At 49.2% G+C, this 17,348-nt stretch overlaps 8 protein-coding genes and 1 non-coding gene across 9 annotated transcripts; 8 read left to right on the forward strand and 1 right to left on the reverse strand.

Moving 5' to 3' along the window:
• The first annotated feature begins 896 nt into the window (after positions 1-896).
• On the forward strand, positions 897-2,121 carry BC939DRAFT_442913 (uncharacterized protein). The gene has a single exon (XM_051554459.1). It carries the CDS (start codon positions 1,353-1,355, stop codon positions 1,983-1,985), a length of 633 nt encoding a protein of 210 aa, XP_051415146.1. The 5' UTR covers positions 897-1,352; the 3' UTR covers positions 1,986-2,121.
• A 161-nt stretch (positions 2,122-2,282) lies between these two features.
• Positions 2,283-3,367, forward strand: BC939DRAFT_442917 (uncharacterized protein). Its single transcript, XM_051554460.1, has 4 exons — positions 2,283-2,516; positions 2,619-2,652; positions 2,763-2,890; positions 3,043-3,367. The coding sequence occupies exons 1-4, from the start codon at positions 2,430-2,432 to the stop codon at positions 3,241-3,243; spliced, it is 450 nt and encodes a 149-aa protein (XP_051415147.1). The 5' UTR covers positions 2,283-2,429; the 3' UTR covers positions 3,244-3,367.
• Positions 3,368-3,524: 157 nt separating this feature from the next.
• On the forward strand, positions 3,525-5,252 carry BC939DRAFT_50467 (Snf7 family). Its single transcript, XM_051560555.1, has 5 exons — positions 3,525-3,927; positions 4,207-4,384; positions 4,543-4,657; positions 4,828-4,942; positions 5,053-5,252. The coding sequence occupies exons 1-5, from the start codon at positions 3,765-3,767 to the stop codon at positions 5,109-5,111; spliced, it is 630 nt and encodes a 209-aa protein (XP_051415148.1). The 5' UTR covers positions 3,525-3,764; the 3' UTR covers positions 5,112-5,252.
• A 1-nt stretch (position 5,253) lies between these two features.
• Positions 5,254-8,359, forward strand: BC939DRAFT_50465 (uncharacterized protein). Its single transcript, XM_051560554.1, has 2 exons — positions 5,254-6,522; positions 6,611-8,359. The coding sequence occupies exons 1-2, from the start codon at positions 5,308-5,310 to the stop codon at positions 8,183-8,185; spliced, it is 2,790 nt and encodes a 929-aa protein (XP_051415149.1). The 5' UTR covers positions 5,254-5,307; the 3' UTR covers positions 8,186-8,359.
• On the reverse strand, positions 8,291-9,799 carry BC939DRAFT_526562 (putative methyltransferase-domain-containing protein). Its single transcript, XM_051561370.1, has 3 exons — positions 9,108-9,799; positions 8,477-9,003; positions 8,291-8,384 (listed from the first exon to the last, which is right to left on the reverse strand). The coding sequence occupies exons 1-3, from the start codon at positions 9,666-9,668 to the stop codon at positions 8,363-8,365; spliced, it is 1,110 nt and encodes a 369-aa protein (XP_051415150.1). The 5' UTR covers positions 9,669-9,799; the 3' UTR covers positions 8,291-8,362.
• BC939DRAFT_442929 (uncharacterized protein) lies at positions 9,800-13,322 on the forward strand. Its single transcript, XM_051554461.1, has 5 exons — positions 9,800-10,169; positions 10,259-11,246; positions 11,327-11,744; positions 11,837-12,377; positions 12,478-13,322. The coding sequence occupies exons 1-5, from the start codon at positions 9,980-9,982 to the stop codon at positions 13,305-13,307; spliced, it is 2,967 nt and encodes a 988-aa protein (XP_051415151.1). The 5' UTR covers positions 9,800-9,979; the 3' UTR covers positions 13,308-13,322.
• Positions 13,323-14,850: 1,528 nt separating this feature from the next.
• On the forward strand, positions 14,851-14,923 carry BC939DRAFT_t46. The gene has a single exon. It is a non-coding gene; the product is annotated as a tRNA-Arg (tRNA).
• BC939DRAFT_442944 (GCN5-like protein 1-domain-containing protein) lies at positions 14,924-16,024 on the forward strand. Its single transcript, XM_051554462.1, has 4 exons — positions 14,924-15,211; positions 15,318-15,390; positions 15,495-15,627; positions 15,807-16,024. Exons 1-4 carry the CDS (start codon positions 15,058-15,060, stop codon positions 15,900-15,902), a joined length of 456 nt encoding a protein of 151 aa, XP_051415152.1. The 5' UTR covers positions 14,924-15,057; the 3' UTR covers positions 15,903-16,024.
• Positions 16,025-16,151: 127 nt separating this feature from the next.
• On the forward strand, positions 16,152-17,134 carry BC939DRAFT_442945 (ribonucleoprotein-associated protein). The gene is made up of 2 exons (XM_051554463.1): positions 16,152-16,221; positions 16,390-17,134. Exons 1-2 carry the CDS (start codon positions 16,219-16,221, stop codon positions 16,765-16,767), a joined length of 381 nt encoding a protein of 126 aa, XP_051415153.1. The 5' UTR covers positions 16,152-16,218; the 3' UTR covers positions 16,768-17,134.
• Positions 17,135-17,348: the final 214 nt, after the last annotated feature.

The raw sequence follows: 17,348 nt of genomic DNA on the forward strand, positions 1-17,348 counted from the left end.
GATCTGCGGCCATCCTCAGCTTTGGACCCAGCTCTCTTTCCGCATCTTAAGCGCGATAACACTGTCTTTGGTATGAACGACCTCGTCTATAGATTCGAGGTTTCTTCTTGTTTGTAAAGTACTAACAGCGTATCTCTCTTCAATGTGGTCTGTTCGCAGTTACCGTGACCGAGTACAGGTACTTCCCCGTTCTCGCGCCGGCGACAGCGATGGTCCCCGCTCCTTCACCCCAGTCAGTCCCTACGATTCAGGTGATCGAGCACCCTACTGCAGCGCCACAAATGGGTCTTGTTGTATCTGCTCCTGTAGCAGGGCCCATGTCGACACCACCCCCGCAGGCCATTAACTATGCTACTGCAACGCTCCAACCTGCTCCAATGGCAACGATGCACTCTGAACCTGCGGCGGCTACGAGCCAGCCGGCCCCTGCCGCGACCCGTCAACCTGTTTCTACTGCACCATATCAGTCTGCCCCTGCTGCAATGAACCAGCCTACTGGCCCTGCCCCTGCAAGCAACCGTGAAGGTAGGCCGTGTCGCTTGGCGAGTCTTGTCGTTCCTCTTTATTCATCGCATGATAAGGACCTTTACCCGAAAGAGAATAACCACTCATAAAGGATATCTCCTTTCACATCCTTTTTACCCAAACTCTTTCTGTCCTGACGCCCATCACACAAATGGTACGGCATACGGATGCCTTTGACATCTATGAACTGGTGTTTTCCTGGTCATGGTGCATTAGCACCTGCTTTCTCGGTTGCTCCACCGCTTATTACCCCATCGTCCGCTGTCCCGCTGGTGCATATACCTGACACTCCACTTGTTGCTGCCCCACCCGCCCCTCTTGCTTCCGTCCCATCTGTCTATGTGCCTGTTGCTTCAAATATCGCGGTTCCACTTATCATTACGCCGGTTTCTGCACCTGCTGCGCCTGAAAATGCGCGCACTCCCGTGATTCACGCACCTGCTCCACCCGTTTACGCGCCTGCTCCAATTGCTTTCTCGTCTGTTACTCCGCTTTCTCGCGCTCCTGAACCACCGGCCAATGCACCTGCTGCTCAATCGCACGTGAATCTTGCCCCATCCTTCACACCTGTTCCGCCGACCTTTTCTCCTGCGTCCTTGTCGACTGCACCTGCCCCATTGGCCCACATACCTGTTCTTTCGCCAAATGCGCCTGCACCAACGGTCGCGTTGAACCCATCTTCTACTCTACCTGCTGCTGCTACTTGGCAAACACCTCCCAACAACAACGTCCTCACCTTCACCTCGTTTGCGGGCCTGTTGACAACCACGGCTCCTACCTTTTATCCCTCGGCATCAACACTTGCTCCCTCACCTCTGTTGTCTTTGATGAACGCCTCCGATCCTATCGCTGTCTTGCCTGTTGCTTCGACATACTATTCTGGCGTGACAACAATTGCGGTCGCACCCACTTCTACCATGGCATCGATAACACAACCAGTCCTAACAACTCCTGTTGATCGAGCTACTCCACTGGCTCCTTCAGCTACGTCAACCAGCGCACGAGAGCAGGAGACGAGCGCAACATCTGCAGCACATGCGTCCTTTCCGCTGTCCTCATCGTCATCGACGACCGTCAGCTCGGATGAGTCGACCATTTCTGATCAAAAGACAAATACAAAGGAAACCACTACGACCTCGACTACAACAGATGTCACGATCTCGACAACGACTACGACGCGTGGAGATACTACGCACACGACGACGTCTATCGGATCCGACGGCACCACTACAGTCTTGACCCAGTACCCGACCTCAACCACGAACCGGACTCATTCCTCTACAAGCACCTCTGGGGCGCAGCCATTGTGTGCACGGGGTCACTTCCTGTCGAGATCAAATACTGAATCCGTGGTGGAATACCTTATCAATCTCTTGATTTTGAACCTCAGATCCTTCATGACGCTCGCTGCAATGCTGGGAGCCATGTTCCTTCCAGCTGCCGTGCTTTTAATGCGGTAGATTACTTTATGGGTTTTTTTCTTTACGAATATCGGGATTTGACCCTGATGTGGCCGCGTACAACCAGAAAGGCCGTATAGTGCAATGTTGCACTGGACAAATAAAACCAGTATTTTGTTCAACTGAGTAGATGACATGTTATGACAATTGTTTGGACGTGCCGAGGCGGAGAATGAGATCAAGGACGCCGACGCCAAATTGTGCGTAAATGCGGCTCGGCTTTGATATAGGATTATAAAACTATGATGATCGGGCGCTCTTTCCTTTCATAGGACTCGATACTCCGTCCTTTTTTCATATTAATCCTCTCTGCCGGACCATCCTTGTTTTCACTTTCTTGTTCTTTAGACCACCATCCTTCCTCGTCCTCCATCAATCGGCCAACCAGCAGAAATCAACCGACCAAATCGACAGCCATCCGGAAATAATACGATATCGAACACCATGTCCTCTGCCTACCCCAACCTCCCCTTGTTGTCTCTCCCCGTCGCAGCGGGTCTCGCCTATGCCCCCCACTTCATCCGTGGCCTGGTACGGAAGAGGCGCACTCTATCCCCTCCTCAAATCTGTCTTTTGCATGTTACTTTGCGTCTGACCTTATTTATGCCTAACCCTGCTGTTCTTTTATTGTAGATCGTCATTAATGCCACCAAGCGATGGAACAACAGTAAGTCCTACATCTCGACTAAAGTGTTCGGCTACAGCGCAGGAAACGAAGATCATGCCCATGGAGTTTACACCAACCTGTATATTTTATTTTTGGATTATCGGTTGCAGTTAGCCCCAGAGGTCAGCTCGAAAAGATCGAAAGTCGCATGTCCAAGGCATCCTGGGCAATGGCCAAGCGTACCGAGGGCGCTCACATCAACGGTCTCGAGACCCTGCCAGTGTTCTTTGGCGCCGTTGTAAGTGAACGACTCTGGGTGGGAGGTTTTCTATCCCAACTATATTTCCGTTTATGACACTTTACACCGTATAGGATACAAAACGTAAAGGCCGTAGGGAAATTGACAGCGATTGGGCATTCTCTATTCCTCAATGTCATCTTCACTCTTAGCTTGCTGCCCTCCATGCTGGTGTCGCCAAGGATACCGTCAACTTTTACGCCGGCTTCTTTGTTGCGTCTCGCCTCCTGTTCAACATTGTGTACATCTTCAACACCACACAGATCGCAGCCCTCGCACGCACGGGTATCTGGACTGCCGGTATGGCTGCTTGCTTGAAGCTGTTCCTGGCTGCTGCTGCCACCAAGTACTAGATGTTGGGGTGGAAATGAGGTTGACACAGGATAGATGTAGATGTGGTTGGCATAGCAGCCTGTTGATTAAAAGAAACGATAATATGAAGCTTTATATACACCACAAAGACAGGGTGTCTTCCACGAGGAATTGGCACAACGAGCGGATATATTCCAAGAAGTACTTGACGAAGGATCCCCCTGGACACGGGGATGTGTATGCGGATGTGTATGCGAATGTAGCGTTTGTGTACTATATGTGCAGTGCGGGTGTGTGCCTGGGCTAAACGTCATTTTTCATTGTGGCCATTCCCGTTCAGTCACGTCTCGTCTTTTTAAGGTCTCCTTGGTCAAGTGTGGCCGTTCTTGGCAGCACTTTTTATTCGTTCACTCACTTCCATTTCCTCACCCTCCTCCGCTCTCTTCGTCCGCTCTTCACTCTTCACTCTTCACTTTCACCTCACCCTCACTCTCGCCAGAACATATCCTACCCTATCCAACCATACACACGCCCGCACCAGGAACGACCACTCGCTGCAGAAATGAATCTCTTTTTCGGAAGAAAGGCCAAGGTCACCCCCAAGGACTCGATTGTCGAGCTTAGGAACACATTGCAGATGCTCGAAAAGCGCGAGACCTTTCTTCAGACAAAGATCGACAATGAACTGCAGATTGCCAAGACAAACGCCACCAAGAACCGCAGAGGTATGTCTCCCTTGACCAAGCAAAAGAAAAAAAAAAAGCTTTGTGTCAGAAGGGCCTCCCGTTCGGCAGTATTGACCTTGACCAGTCAGGATGTCATGCTTGCGCCTTGCCTGCACCCCATCCTTGGGTCTCATTTGACAGCGATGCATTGCACCACAGCACCTTGCTCATCGGACACTGTCTTGTTGTTGACAAAAAAAAAAAGGTCAGGGGGGCGATAACCCAAATGCATACTGAGTATTGACGCCACGTTTGCGTTTGACTCCCTGAACCATCTAGCGGCGCTCATGGCATTAAAACGCAAGAAGCAGTACGAAGGACAGATTGAGAAGATTTCAGGCTCGCGGCTGACAATAGAAACCCAGGTCATGGCGATTGAAAACGCCAACGTCAACCTCGAGACCATGAAGGCCATGCGTGCTGGTGCTGAAGCTATGAAGGGTATTCACGGAGCCATGTATGTCGCCCTTTTCTTTTTGCTTTTGTTCCATAGTACTGCGACAAGCGTGACACGTTTGCAGCATCTACGCTTTGCAGCGCACGGAAAGGATGGGTCGACTGTGCGTTCTGTTCTTTACTGGTGATTGACAAATTTTTCATGTTCTCTGTTCAAAGGGATATCAACACGGTCGACCAGACAATGGAGGAAATCAGGGATCAAATGGAGCTTGCAAACGAGATATCGGACGTGATCTCGCAGCCTGTTGGGTTCGGCATCGAGATGGACGAGGTAAGGGTAGATTGCAGGGACATGAGTCATCACTGGATGTGCTATGAGCTGGCACTGTCAACTGGGGCTGCTCGACTGCTGCTGTATGCTGATCTACATGCGGAGCAATCAATGGAAGTGCTATGCTTTTATTAACGCTGGCTTTTTTTTTTATACGCTGGAATGTCTAGGACGAGCTGCTTGCGGAACTTGACGGGCTTGAGCAAGAGGAGTTGGATAAGAAACTTATGGAGACACAGGGACCATCCCAGATTGGGCTTCCTTCTGTACCGAACCATGAACCCGGTAAGGATGCGAATGACATTGCCAATTGGCTGGTCTGTGAGTGGCATTCATTCGTGGGAATATCCAGTAGCTAACATGTTTCTTTAATGGTGCATCTTGATTTTTTACAGAAGAGGAAGACGAGGAGGAAGCGGAGCTTAGGGAACTGCGCGAGAGTATGGCGATGTAACATCTTTTGACGATCGTAGCAGGACGCATAGCAGCACAACACAGGAGCAACAAATAAATCTTCCATTTCTTTGATCGGCTTTTCTTCTGCCTTAATGGAATCACATGATCAAGTTGCTTGATGGTTTCTTTGGCCTGTTGGAAAGCCCTTTCTTCCTCCAACCCTCTCTCCCTTTGATTCCATTCCTGACATCTGCATGAGGTCCACCCAATTGACCCCCGTCAAGCTCGTGGCAGTCTCTCATGAGGAGGTCCTTGCCGTCCTGCGGACCCTGCCCCATCCTGTTTCTGTTCCTGCTCCTGTTCCTGCTCCTGTTCCTGCTCCTGCTCCTGTTCCTGCTCCTGCTCCTGCTCCTGCTGCTGCTACGCCTGCTGCTGCTGCTGGAGAGGCCCAAACCTGGAGGGCTGCTATCCATTCACATATTACCCCGCCCTCTGCGTCCCCTGTGCCTGCGCCTGCGCCTGTGCGTGTACCTTTGCAAACGGCGGCGACATTAATTAGGGAGCCAACAGGACAGAACACCACTCTGGCCCCTGTATCCTCACCGCCGAGGACCTCGATAGCGCCTCCACAACACGCCAGCAGCGTCGAAGACAGCAGCAGCAGAAGCTACAGCCACAATAATAATTTCAACAGTAATGGCAACAACACTAGCAACAGTGGATATGAACACGACCATGGCGAGGGCATGGCTCGTAACAACAGTTACAACCACGCCCACAACAACAACCGCGGTTACAGTCACCCCTACAACCAAGGCCACCATAACGAGCAACGCTATAGCAGCAATCAGGGCTACAGTGGCTTCACTCAAAACCACAGTCAAGACTACAACAGTAACCAGAGTGGCCACCCAAACCATCAAGACATCAATTGCAACTCCATTTCCACTTCCGCAGACGGGTCGGAACCTTTAACCTCTCAATTATCTCGTCCTCATTATGACCTGGGGAGCAATACGCCGTCATTATCACCACCACAGCTGCCATTCGAATTTCATGCACTCCAAGAGCTATCAACTCAGGAGAAAATATCTTCACGTCTATTGTCGAACCAAGAAGCAAACTCTATCTCCGTAGATATATGTTCACAGGCAGTGGACGAGATAATCTCAACCCCCCAGTGTGATCTTCAAACAATGCCCTCATCGCCATATAGCCAGAGTGCGAGTTTCGATGCGACAAGGATGGCCAAGTCTCATTCCGGAAGCGAGATCCATTATTCTTCGCCTCAAGACATTTGCTCGAGCCTTGCGAATCCGGCTATAATCGATGGGGTTTATGAAGAACAGCGTAGCCTATGGTCGACACCTATCGTGAGGGATGGCCCTGACTTGATTCATACGCAATGGACCTCGTTCAAAGGTGTAGAGCAAGGAGTCGTCGGACCTAGCGTGTTTGATGAACCGCAGGTACGTTGGAAACTCAGAAGCTCCTTAGTATGCCACGATTGCTATGAATCACCCCTAATCACCCTTTTCTAATCGCCGGCATACCTAGGCTATGCTTGACATCAACATTACTTATCCAGAGTCCAATGATATTAGAAGTCTGCTAAGTCACTTGGATCCGCAGCTCGCAGCTTTTCCAGCTTCAGTATGGTGGCCTGTGCTCTCCCGTCTTTTTAAATCCGCGATGCTCATCTCCGATCAGCACCATCCAAAACCTAATCATGGTCAAGGTGTATTCAAGATCGAGGCAGGCGGGATGCCTTACGGCCTCGAACGCTATGACAATGCATGGCTCCATAGCGGCTCTTCTCTGAGATACGACGACTCGAGCGACCTGGGCGACGCGATGTATCTATACCACTCTCATGAGTACCTAGGACCGGTGACGGAGTCTGATCCCCTAGTCAACCTCCGCCTCGTTTATGCAGCACACCAGCTACCGCGGGGTATGGACTTTGCCAGTTTGGTGGGACCACTTCGCAATGACCACAAGGTTGATACATATCTGATCCCCCACGAATCTGCGCTCATCTACGACGACCACGATGTTGTTTTTGGGTTGTCAGGGACAGGGGGACGAGTTTGTCGTGGACTACAAGCATTTCTGCAGAACTTGAACCCGAGGACGGAGGGCTTCACGCTATGGCAGCTATGCCTACTAATTCCCAGTAAAATCATCCATTACTTGACGGGATCAGCAGAATGTGCTCAAACCGACAAGAAATGCGCGCAAGCCAGCGACGAAAAGCGGGAGAATAACTCGATCGCATCCTCGATCGCTTGCCTCAAGGAGGCACTGGGACGCAGCTATGGGCCGATTCCTGGCGCAGAGCAAGAAAGCGTGTTCACGGTTGAGTCGTGCTCCTTGGGCACAATCATGGGCGCGATTAGATTCATAATCGACATCTTTTTGTCCCACGACGAGATTTGCGAAAGCTGTGACGAGTATTACCAAGGTGGTCAGCCAAGCATGATCCCCAAGAGGATGCAACTATCTCGGAGGATTCTTAACAAGACTGTTCGGATGGATAGAAGGGTACCAATAGCTTATATCTTGCGACCAGAGATGCACTCATGCCTCAAGGACATGCAAACGAGGCGGTACCATCTCCAGTTTCTCTTGAACATCACTCAAGCGCGCGAGTTGGCTGGCGAACGTGCGGCTATGGTTCGAGGGTTCGGTGTGCCGAAGGAAGTCGTGATATGCATTTCGGACGAACCTGCACCCCCTCAGGATGGGCTCATATCCCGCAAAGACGAGGTTAGGGTGTGCGACGTAGGCGGGAATGATCCGTGGCGCATCGAGGCTGCGGTGGTTGAGATCGTCATTTGGATGGCAACAGTGGGTTTAGGAGACTGGTCCATCGAGATTTATATTCCCGAACGCACTGCGGCGAGGCTGAGAAGTTCTGGAGAGGCCAGCGAGCGAGACGGGAAAGGCTTCCGATACAGCATAAAGACTCCGTCCGCGGGCGAACAGAGCAGCTGCAGCGGAATGAGGCTGGAGCCTGCTGAAGAGGAATCGACTCTGCTGATCCATAGTCTGAGCGAGAGCAAAGGGATTCAGAGGGCAGTGAACACTATATTAGTTGCTACATATGCAGTAAACGACAATGTACTATGACTTATACGCGGCTCACACGCGTCAAGCAAAACTCTAAAGGACGCGTCCTATTTTGCTGTGCGTCTGTTGAGCCATCAACCATTTTTTTTCAATTCTATCTTTCGTGGCTTTCATGTTGCTCCTCTTGTGCCTTCGTAATCAAGAAGCAGTTTATTGACAGTAGTACAAACACAGGCTCTACACGAGTATGACGCAGAAACTAGTAACTCAAAAAAAAGAGAACATTAGAAAGCTTGTTGGTTACTTCTCTCTAGGCCACATTCGACCAACAATAAATAGAAGGGAGCTTACTTATTCCTGTTCGGCTTATCATGGCGCAGCTTTTTCGGGAATAACGGCTGGGTCGTCCCTGACTTTGCCCTTGAAGAAAGCTCCTTTTCTGCGGGTGAAATATCCAGCCTAAATGCGTAGTAGGCTAATTTCTTCGCAAAATGATGGCTGACCAAAGTAGTATATCCAAGAGAGGACATCATCTTCACGAGCAGCTCATGATCCATGTATCGCGAGTTTTCGATGCATGGCAGAGGAAGGACCAAGTAAAGGACCCCCGTACCTGGTACCAAAAATCGCGTCGAGTAACGAAGGATCTCCCCACGTTGGGTTGGGTCGCCTACAAAATTGACAACGAGCGAGAGACAAACCACATCAAAAAGCTTCTCTCTGTCTGTTGGTACGGGCATCTCCAGAAAATCCATTTTGGTGATTAGAGGGTCCTGAGGGTTAAGATCAATAGGGACGGTGTGGATCCATGAAGAGTACTTTTGATAATTGTGGGGTGAAAGCGCACCGATATCCAAAAGTTTTAACGCAGGACCGGCCTAAAATAATACAAGAGGTTTAAAGACAAGAATGACACTAGTTTAGTAAAGAAGGGCATAATTTCGAAGACACAAGTTCATAGTCGTGCAATTCCGGTCGATACCTTCTTGTTCAATTCTGGATGGCAGCTCTCAAGGATCGGTATCAACCATTTGCTAGAGTCGCCCCCGCGCTGCTTAGACTGTCCAAGTGTAGATGCTTTTTGGTACATGTCCAGTCCGCCCAAGTCGTCCATCTCTTGTCGAATTTCTGCAATTCTTGTCAAATCAACGGCTGTCTGATCCGCTGTTTGCCTTCTCCGCTGATCAGAGCCAGTCGAACTGCTATACTTGCTGCCATCGATCCGTGCCAGGCATTTTGAAAGCTCCTTGTTCAGAGTATGATACCGGCGGATGAGTTGAGCCGTGGCGAGCGACGATTTCTTTCGAGCAACGGCCTTGGAACTCTTCACAGTGAGCAAGGACGACGTCGTGGATGTGGTTTCTGCGCCAGAGGGAGTCAGGGACATGAGTAGAGAGACTGGATCTGTCATGGCTGCTGCTGAGATGGTGGTCAGTGCTCCCTGCTTTGCTGTGACGGAGCCTGGTCCTGTGTCTGGTGCTGCTGCTGTCACTGGTGCCCTCTTCCGCTTACCCATGGGCCGCTTTGTTTTCTTGACTACCATATGCTCTTATATTACAGCAACGCCAATTGTCTGACTCGATGTTTACTCCGTCCTTGTTTCCTGTACAGTGTTTGGACCTGGCTACTTGTGTTGTTAGTTTTTAATTAAGAGTTGTCGATGTGAGTTCGGCAATGAATAAGGAGCCTGGTTGTTTATCGTGACTGGTTGCCTCTTTCTATCCACTTTTTGGAGTATCACTTGGTACTCGCCTGCAAACACATCTTTCAGCCTTCTAAACAGCACTCAGTCATTTGACACGACATCAAGGAGCAGTACAGAGACGACCGTGGCAGTTTATCGTCAATACGCTCATGGACAGGGACAGCGGAATCCAGAAAACCAGTTGGACGCTGTCCAGTTTGGTCGCCCATGAAGAGACAATGGAGCACCATGGACAGCATGAGTTAACTCCGATGACTTCGCAAAGTCATCCTACTCCCCCTCAGAATATACTATCAGGGACGACAGCCGCCGAAGTATTTTCTTCTGACGATGAGGCCCGTATGTTCTGCTCTTGTATACGCTGCTGCTGTTATCATTGCAGTACTCGTCATAGTGCCTTTCACTCAAACCTGGAATGATTCTTCTAGTGGCATTATTAGAAGAAGTCACTCGAATAAAGGCGCGACTCGAGGCCAAACTTCAGGCGAAGCAATTGCGAAAGGCCACAGTCAAAACCGGTGCGGAGAATACTCAGAAATCATCGGCCAGTAATTCAGATGTGGGACAGACTACAGTTCAGGACGAAGATTCTGAATGGGGATCGATGTTGACACCCGTTTCGAAACGCAACAAAGCAGGAACCCCATTGAAAGGCGCTCCTCAAGTTGCTCCCTTATCATTGGAGAGTACGGATGACATGGTGGCCGTGGCTCTTTCCGATATGACAACACCTACCAAGACCACTACACCTCTTTTCTCGCCAGGGTTCAGGACGCCGTCTCCTCCAGCTCGCACACGGTTCATGTCGCCCCCTTCTGGGTCCTCGTCTAGGAAACGACAGCATAGTCCATCGCCTCTTCCCAAACAACCCTCGCTATCTTCACAGGGAGGACGATATGGGACCTCTACACCAAGTTCAAAAAGACAGTCTCGTCTTCTGAAGGAAGGCTCCGTCACACCCGTGAAGGCGCCTTCATGGAACAGTGCGATCGATGCAGAGGCAGTACTCGATAGTAAGGAACCAATGAATTCATTTCAGGACCTACTGGATGAGGATCTGGATGATGCGTTCCTGGATGCCTTGATCGATGACGAGGACTTTGAGCGACTGTCGCCGGCACCAATCAACGGACCGTTCTCTACTGTACCGCTTCCCAACAAAGACAAAGCCAAGGACGATTTATCAGTTCACAGCCAACCAACGAAGGATGTAGCTGGGGACGGCATTACAGAACCCACGCTGACAGAAATCGTCCAGGCTCAGAAACGGAAACGAGAGACGGATCGCTTGATGCAGAGTAACTCGAGGGCAACATTTTACACTAAGAGAGCCAGCTGCGAGCCACTTTCATCTGAAGAGTCTACACAACTGGGCCATACCGCAGATTTTGATCCTCTAACAGGACTTCGGATAAGGTAGACCCCCTGATTGTACTTATATGTGCCCTCTGGAACGGTTGCTCCCTCCTCTTACTGATCGCTGAACGTCTCATTAGGGATCGTATTACGACATGCGATGATGCAGCAAAGATGACTCGAGATCTACGGATAATACCCATTAAGGATAGAGACCGGATCCGTGAGAATGCGACAAGACGTCCAACAACTGGCGTACTATCGTTGTCAGCACCTAATGGGGCTGCTTCAACAGGTAGACTTGGGAGCAGCAATACTAGCAGTACCACGATAGGACCGGATGGGAGAGACTGGATGGTCGCTGGCGTGATTGGGGCGAAATCAAAGCAGCGAATGACCGCCAAGAAAGTCCGGTACTGCCACTTTCAGCTCTGCGACCTTCGAGGTAGTGTTATCAACGTGTTCATGTTCCGGACAGCCATGGAGAGACATCACGGCAAATTGCGTGTTGGAGATATTGTCGCCATCATGGACCCAAAGGTCTTGAGCCAGGCCGAGGTATGTGATGGTCACTAAGGAGCCAACAATATCATTTTTCTCATCCTTGGTTGTGAAACTGAACCGTTACCTGGACTTGTTTATCAATATAGCATGCAGGGACCCTTGGAGTCGAGGTTGAGCATCCGGACTGTCTTATTGTCATTGGGACGAGCAGCGACTTTGGGTTATGCGAGGCTGTAAAATTGAATGGCGAAAACTGCGGCAAGATTCTGGATAGACGAGGGTCGATCTATTGCAATTATCACATCATGATGGCCACGAACAAGCGCCGCAATCAGCGAGGGAGCCTCATTGCTGGAACCAGCTCGATCTACGACCTAGAAAAAACACCGGTGCAGGCTGGTCCTACAGGTGTATTGCACAGGATAGGCGGCGTGGGCCATTCAAAGCCTCCATCAGAAAGAGCTCGGATGTTGGCGCGTGAACCGAAGGAAACCACGTATATATTCGACGATGACGGGATCGGGACTTCATCGATGATGGATTATAAGAGTCCAAGCAAGGGCCCTCAGCAGTCTGGTGATAATCTATCAACATTCTTGATGAACCAGAACAATCCCGGTGGCCAATACCTGCGACAGTCAAAGACGAGCAAAGATGCGGCATGGGCCAAAGATGTCACTTCACCTAGTAAGTCTATTGCCTTTTTTTGTGTACCTTGGTGTGTGAACGGTGCCATTGATTATATTTGAAAGTGACACTGAACGCGGATTCCATTGACTCCACACAGAAACGCCCACAAAGACCACAGAGCTGTTCCCCGTGGAGATGATCCGCAGGATGGGCTATGATCCCGTCTCTGGAAAGTTTGTTCCTGGTAGTCCTAAGCGATTGAACGACGATCTCGAGGCAAGGGAACGCTCTCTTCGACTCTTGGCCGAACGCGTCAAGTCGCCGCCAGCACCTATGCGTCCATTGAAGGACCCGTCGTCGGTCCGCCAGCGCACCATCGATATCAAAGGTACTATGCGTCCCATTGCACAACCAAGGGCCAGCAAAGCAGCCACGCCCAAAGGTGGTCGTGAAGTCCAGGGCGATATATTTTTCTCAAATCAACCAGCGCGGGGGAGCGTATCAGAATCTAGCAAATCCCAAAAATGGATCGATCTCGACGATGGTTCCAGCGGTAGTGAATCCGACGAACATAAATCTCTTCTCTCGCTTAGTCAACAGCGCGCGAAGAATCTTCTGGAGTCCAGCAAACGACAAAGACAAAAGCACTGTCCTCCACCAGCTGTTGGACTTGCAGGGACACCCAAACCAGGCATGACGGAAGCGACACATCCACCGCCAATGCTGCCTCTGGGGCCTCGTGCTGCAGACCCCGTCATGTTGACCATGGCGCGAAAAGCCGCACCACAGGCAACTTCGGCTGATCTGCTATTACCTAGAGCCAAAGCTGAGCCCGAGAAGGTGCTTGTAGCGAAAGCAGATCCTCTTCTAAATCCAGAATCTGATGTTGGCGCCGATACCCATTTGCACACGTCAGCTCCCTCGGTAACGGAAAACGATAGCAATTCTACCAGAAAGAAGCAGCGATACGTAGATTTTTCTGACTGATTAATAAATTGCAAGCCTATTAAACAATTTGTCTCTCGGGTCAATTGACTCTGCAACGATCTACCATAGTTGCACTACAATTTTATTAACATAAATCCACTTTTTATTTTTAATAATATAACAATTTGTCTCTCGAGTCGATTGACCCTGCGAATCTCTCAGACCTAACTAGCAATGATCTACTAGTGTCGTCCTTTCCGCCAGTAGAGCCGATCCACAGTCGCCAAAAGACAGGCCACATTCCCCCAGGCCTGCCCCTGGGGCCTGCGCAACAATTGCCACACCTCATCAGTGTGTTAAAAGCTGAAAACTCCTTGTTATAAAAGGGGTTCTTTCTTTTTTTTTTATTAACATAAATCTCCATGAGCACTGTTATAAAAGAGTTTCTTCCCCATTTACTCTCTACCATTTTTTTTTTTTTTATATTATTAACATAAATCCCCATGAACACGCGACGCATGGTCCGCAAAGGCCTTGAAGCCATAGATGCCTTCCATGCACGGCAGAGCCGCATCCCCTACCAACTATGTTGGCTTGAGGCGTCAAATTCATAACCCATGTCGCATAGCTAGCCTAACCTAACTCCTGCGTGACCTGTTGCGCGATACACGTCTCCTAATCCAGATCCAATGTTAATAAAGTTGTTTTTAAACCGAATAACCCCTCCATTATGTCCAACTTCCCTCGCCCCAAGCAATGCTGTAGCACCCTATAATCCGCGGTCCGTCTACCTTCCTGGATCTCCGCTGCAAGTAACCGTCTCCCTTTCAAATCAGAGAAATCACCAACACTACGTTGGTGTCCCCGATCACCGTTGCGTCCTCCGGCGCGTTTGCTCATGATGGTGATTCCAACTGACTTTTCCCAGGCGACAGTGTCCTCGCATCGTTTGTTCCATATCTTGGTCCTGCCAAACACTTCGATCCTGCTCACGAACTTTGTCACCATGATCGTCGCAATCCACTTGGTGGTGGTAAATAGCTGCTTCCAGGTCTCAATGAGTCCCGTTGGCACCAAACCTCGGTATAAGTCCTTGACCTCCCAATCTGCCTCACTCTCCGGCTCCTCTCCTTCCGCAACCCGATATGTCCCTCGTATTTCCGCCGTCCCCTGAATCCACTGCATTGACTCCCAGATAGCCTTCGTTCCTGTTGCCGAGAAGTTGGGATAAGTCGCAGTGAAGGGCTTGTCCTTCCGTTCGGCCTCCTCTCTCTCCTGTTCCCATTTTCGCACTGCCTGTCTCCATGCACGATATCCATCCATTTACTCTCTACCATTTTTTCATTAGTTCATCGTTACTGAAGTACGCACCATCCTCTTTATCGCAGGAAATGAAATAAACTCGCTAATTTCATCCATTCAAGGCCAAAAAGACTCGAAATAACATCGAAATGGCTTCTGGACCACACAAAATCATCTATCGAAGCAAATATTGTCGTTTTAAGCGTAAAAAAAGCGCAATTTCGTAAAAAAAACGATCGTTTTAACAAAAATATATTAATATATGAATGTGAATAGAACTACGCAAAATACTGACATGTAAGCCCATATGGGAAAATGGATATTCCATCTCCCTCCTAAGGTGAAAGTTCTAGGTTCGAGTCCTAGTATGGGCGCTACTTTTTAAGCTGATTAGCTTTTTATTTTTTTTATATAAAAGCTGGGGACCATGGGATGCTCGACCTGAAGCTCTGTCTCAAGGTGTGAGGGGATGGTATTTTGATTCACGAGTGCAGTGCGAAGGTTAGCAATGTTTGGTAGATTTTCTATTAACAAAAAAAATCTGAGTGTAGCACAAAGGCAGGTAGATTCCTTTCTTCCTTTTGCAATCGTTCATGTCATGTCTCTCACTCGATTGGTCAAGGAACATCAGACAAAGCAGGCGACACTAAAGCGGGAAAACGGTATTAACGACTAACTGGGGCACAGTGCGCAGTGCGTAAGTTGAGCAGAATGAGTCGGTTTCGGTGCGAGCTGTCACTGAACGTAAGGCATGTCAATTGCAATTAGAGCACCTGCGGAAAGAGGCCATTCAGAGTGTTGGTGTGTTCTCGGACGCAGTTGCCGAAACCCTTAGTGGCCGGTAGGGATACTTGGGACCAGTTTGATGCTGTACAGTATGGTTTATAGCTCGCTTTGTAACGTTCCATTTCTCCTTGCGTTGTACCCCATATGTTTGTATCTTAGCGTATCGCAGATATTTCTCAATCAAAAGAACCTGGAACAGGAGGCAAGAAGTCTGTCGTTGCAGACCGCAAGATATGCCAAGCAGACAACGCAATGGCTCGCGCTTGTAGAGCAGTTTGATTCAGCTCTCAAGGTACTGCACCATATAGTGCTTCTCATTTTAATGTGGAGATGCGCCTCAAAGCTGAACTGTGTCTGTGTGGAGGGTATTGAACGCAGACCAATGTATCAACACTACTCCATATATCCATCTGAGGAGACAGTTCTAACCAATTTTAAGGGTATTAATTGTGCCCGGCTGGATTCATTTAGGAGCTCGGCGACGTGCAGAACTGGGTACAGGTGATCCAAAAGGACATGGAGCAGGTCACCCACTCGCTGGAAAGCTCACGACGTGAACCAGTATGATCCTACAAAGAGCTGACTGGAAATTGTACACATCCTTGCGTTATCTCAAGTGATAGCCATCTTTGCTGTATAATAAACATATATCTTAAACTCGTTCTCGACCATAGTAAAGGCAGGGAGAGGTTCAAGTGCGTCTTTACGATAGAACGTAGAAACTCAAAAGTGTGACTGTATCTATGGTGGCGGCTGCTTTTGTTATGATATTTGGTGCTTTTTTCTTTTTTTTTTTCTTCCTTCTTTCCTTTTTCTCATCGCATCCCTTCCTTACCTCGCTCCCCACTTTACACCTTTCAACCCTCTAAAGCACTCTTACACAATGGTAATTATTGCGCTCCTCATATTATACTGCATAGCACAGGACTGGAGAACCCCCTCTCCTCCCCCAATGATTCGCAAGATCGAAGGAAAGCAACTTGCACCATGGCAAATTCTAATCTTACACTCTGCCTTTGTCTTTGTCTTATTTCTTGCATGGACTTGTTCTTAGGCCGAAGTCAACCCCAAAGCCTGGCCCCTTGCCGATGCCGCTCTCACCAACTCAATCATGGACTTGGTTCAGCAGGCCTCCCACTACAAGCAGCTTAAGAAGGGTGCTAACGAGGTCACCAAGACCCTCAACCGTGGTATTGCCGAGTTCATTGTCATGACTGCCGACACTGAGCCCATTGAGATTTTGCTTCACTTGCCTCTGCTCTGCGAGGATAAGAACGTCCCCTACGTTTTCGTTCCCTCCAAGACTGCCCTCGGTCGTGCCTGCGGTGTCTCTCGTCCCGTCATTGCGGCTTCGGTAACCTCGAACGAGGGCTCTGACCTCAAGGCCCAGATCTTGGCCATCAAGCTCCAGATCGAGAAGCTGTTGATCTAAACACAGACGCACGTCTAGTTTTCTTCTCATAATTTTTTTCTGTTTTTTTGTCACAACTGTGCTGAAGATCCTGTTTCTTTAATTATTAGGCATTGATTGATGCTAAGGCTCGGTTACTCTGTTCTGAGTGCGAGTTCTCTGTATTCAGCCAATGTCCTGTCTCTCTCTTTTTTCTAGTGATGCACAGTGTTCGTTCTCCTTTCTAAGTTCACAGTGTATCATAGCATCCCAAATACCTTCTTCACGGCATTTTTTTTTAAAAAAATTTTTCATTTTGCATTCATATCTTTTTTCTTCTCTGAATTTCTCGGGATCTTGCAAACAATCAAAGATACAATAAAAAAGTGAAGAAGTTGAGAGAGAAAAGAAAAGCCGATTGAACTTGAATGAAGCAGCACTGCAGAGAAACGAGATTGATATGGCGCCAATTGTCCACTGGTTCATTTGCTCGGTGCGAAGCAAGCCACACACCTATCCTGCCAATTCATTTGGGTTCAAATAATGATTCTGCCTCCCACCTGTCCCTGTTCGCTCCCCCACCCCTCTCTTCCTTTCTCTTTTTCCCATCAGTAACGCATTCA

This window comes from Gamsiella multidivaricata (genome assembly GCF_025024155.1).
Source record: "Gamsiella multidivaricata strain RSA 2152 chromosome Unknown BC939scaffold_13, whole genome shotgun sequence".
In the NCBI taxonomy this organism is placed as follows: Eukaryota; Fungi; Mortierellomycota; class Mortierellomycetes; order Mortierellales; family Mortierellaceae; genus Gamsiella; species Gamsiella multidivaricata.

What these genes read in the sequence shown, in the direction of transcription:
- BC939DRAFT_442917 (XM_051554460.1), top strand. Translation starts at nt 2,430, where the DNA reads ATGTCCTCTGCCTACCCCAACCTCCCCTTGTTGTCTCTCCCCGTCGCA. An exon ending in CCCACTTCATCCGTGGCCTG is followed by an intron (nt 2,517 to 2,618) that starts GTACGGAAGAGG and finishes CTTTTATTGTAG; the next exon opens with ATCGTCATTAATGCCACCAA. An exon ending in CACCAAGCGATGGAACAACA is followed by an intron (nt 2,653 to 2,762) that starts GTAAGTCCTACA and finishes TATCGGTTGCAG; the next exon opens with TTAGCCCCAGAGGTCAGCTC.
- BC939DRAFT_442944 (XM_051554462.1), top strand. Translation starts at nt 15,058, where the DNA reads ATGTTTGGTAGATTTTCTATTAACAAAAAAAATCTGAGTGTAGCACAA. An exon ending in GACACTAAAGCGGGAAAACG is followed by an intron (nt 15,212 to 15,317) that starts GTATTAACGACT and finishes AATTGCAATTAG; the next exon opens with AGCACCTGCGGAAAGAGGCC. An exon ending in GCCGAAACCCTTAGTGGCCG is followed by an intron (nt 15,391 to 15,494) that starts GTAGGGATACTT and finishes TTTGTATCTTAG; the next exon opens with CGTATCGCAGATATTTCTCA.
- BC939DRAFT_526562 (XM_051561370.1), bottom strand. Translation starts at nt 9,668, where the DNA reads ATGGTAGTCAAGAAAACAAAGCGGCCCATGGGTAAGCGGAAGAGGGCA. An exon ending in ATCCAGAATTGAACAAGAAG is followed by an intron (nt 9,004 to 9,107) that starts GTATCGACCGGA and finishes GTATTATTTTAG; the next exon opens with GCCGGTCCTGCGTTAAAACT. An exon ending in GATAAGCCGAACAGGAATAA is followed by an intron (nt 8,385 to 8,476) that starts GTAAGCTCCCTT and finishes TTGAGTTACTAG; the next exon opens with TTTCTGCGTCATACTCGTGT.
- BC939DRAFT_50467 (XM_051560555.1), top strand. Translation starts at nt 3,765, where the DNA reads ATGAATCTCTTTTTCGGAAGAAAGGCCAAGGTCACCCCCAAGGACTCG. An exon ending in CGCCACCAAGAACCGCAGAG is followed by an intron (nt 3,928 to 4,206) that starts GTATGTCTCCCT and finishes TGAACCATCTAG; the next exon opens with CGGCGCTCATGGCATTAAAA. An exon ending in TCGGCATCGAGATGGACGAG is followed by an intron (nt 4,658 to 4,827) that starts GTAAGGGTAGAT and finishes TGGAATGTCTAG; the next exon opens with GACGAGCTGCTTGCGGAACT.
- BC939DRAFT_442913 (XM_051554459.1), top strand. Translation starts at nt 1,353, where the DNA reads ATGAACGCCTCCGATCCTATCGCTGTCTTGCCTGTTGCTTCGACATAC.
- BC939DRAFT_50465 (XM_051560554.1), top strand. Translation starts at nt 5,308, where the DNA reads ATGAGGTCCACCCAATTGACCCCCGTCAAGCTCGTGGCAGTCTCTCAT. An exon ending in GCGTGTTTGATGAACCGCAG is followed by an intron (nt 6,523 to 6,610) that starts GTACGTTGGAAA and finishes CGGCATACCTAG; the next exon opens with GCTATGCTTGACATCAACAT.
- BC939DRAFT_442929 (XM_051554461.1), top strand. Translation starts at nt 9,980, where the DNA reads ATGGACAGGGACAGCGGAATCCAGAAAACCAGTTGGACGCTGTCCAGT. An exon ending in TTCTTCTGACGATGAGGCCC is followed by an intron (nt 10,170 to 10,258) that starts GTATGTTCTGCT and finishes TGATTCTTCTAG; the next exon opens with TGGCATTATTAGAAGAAGTC. An exon ending in CTAACAGGACTTCGGATAAG is followed by an intron (nt 11,247 to 11,326) that starts GTAGACCCCCTG and finishes ACGTCTCATTAG; the next exon opens with GGATCGTATTACGACATGCG.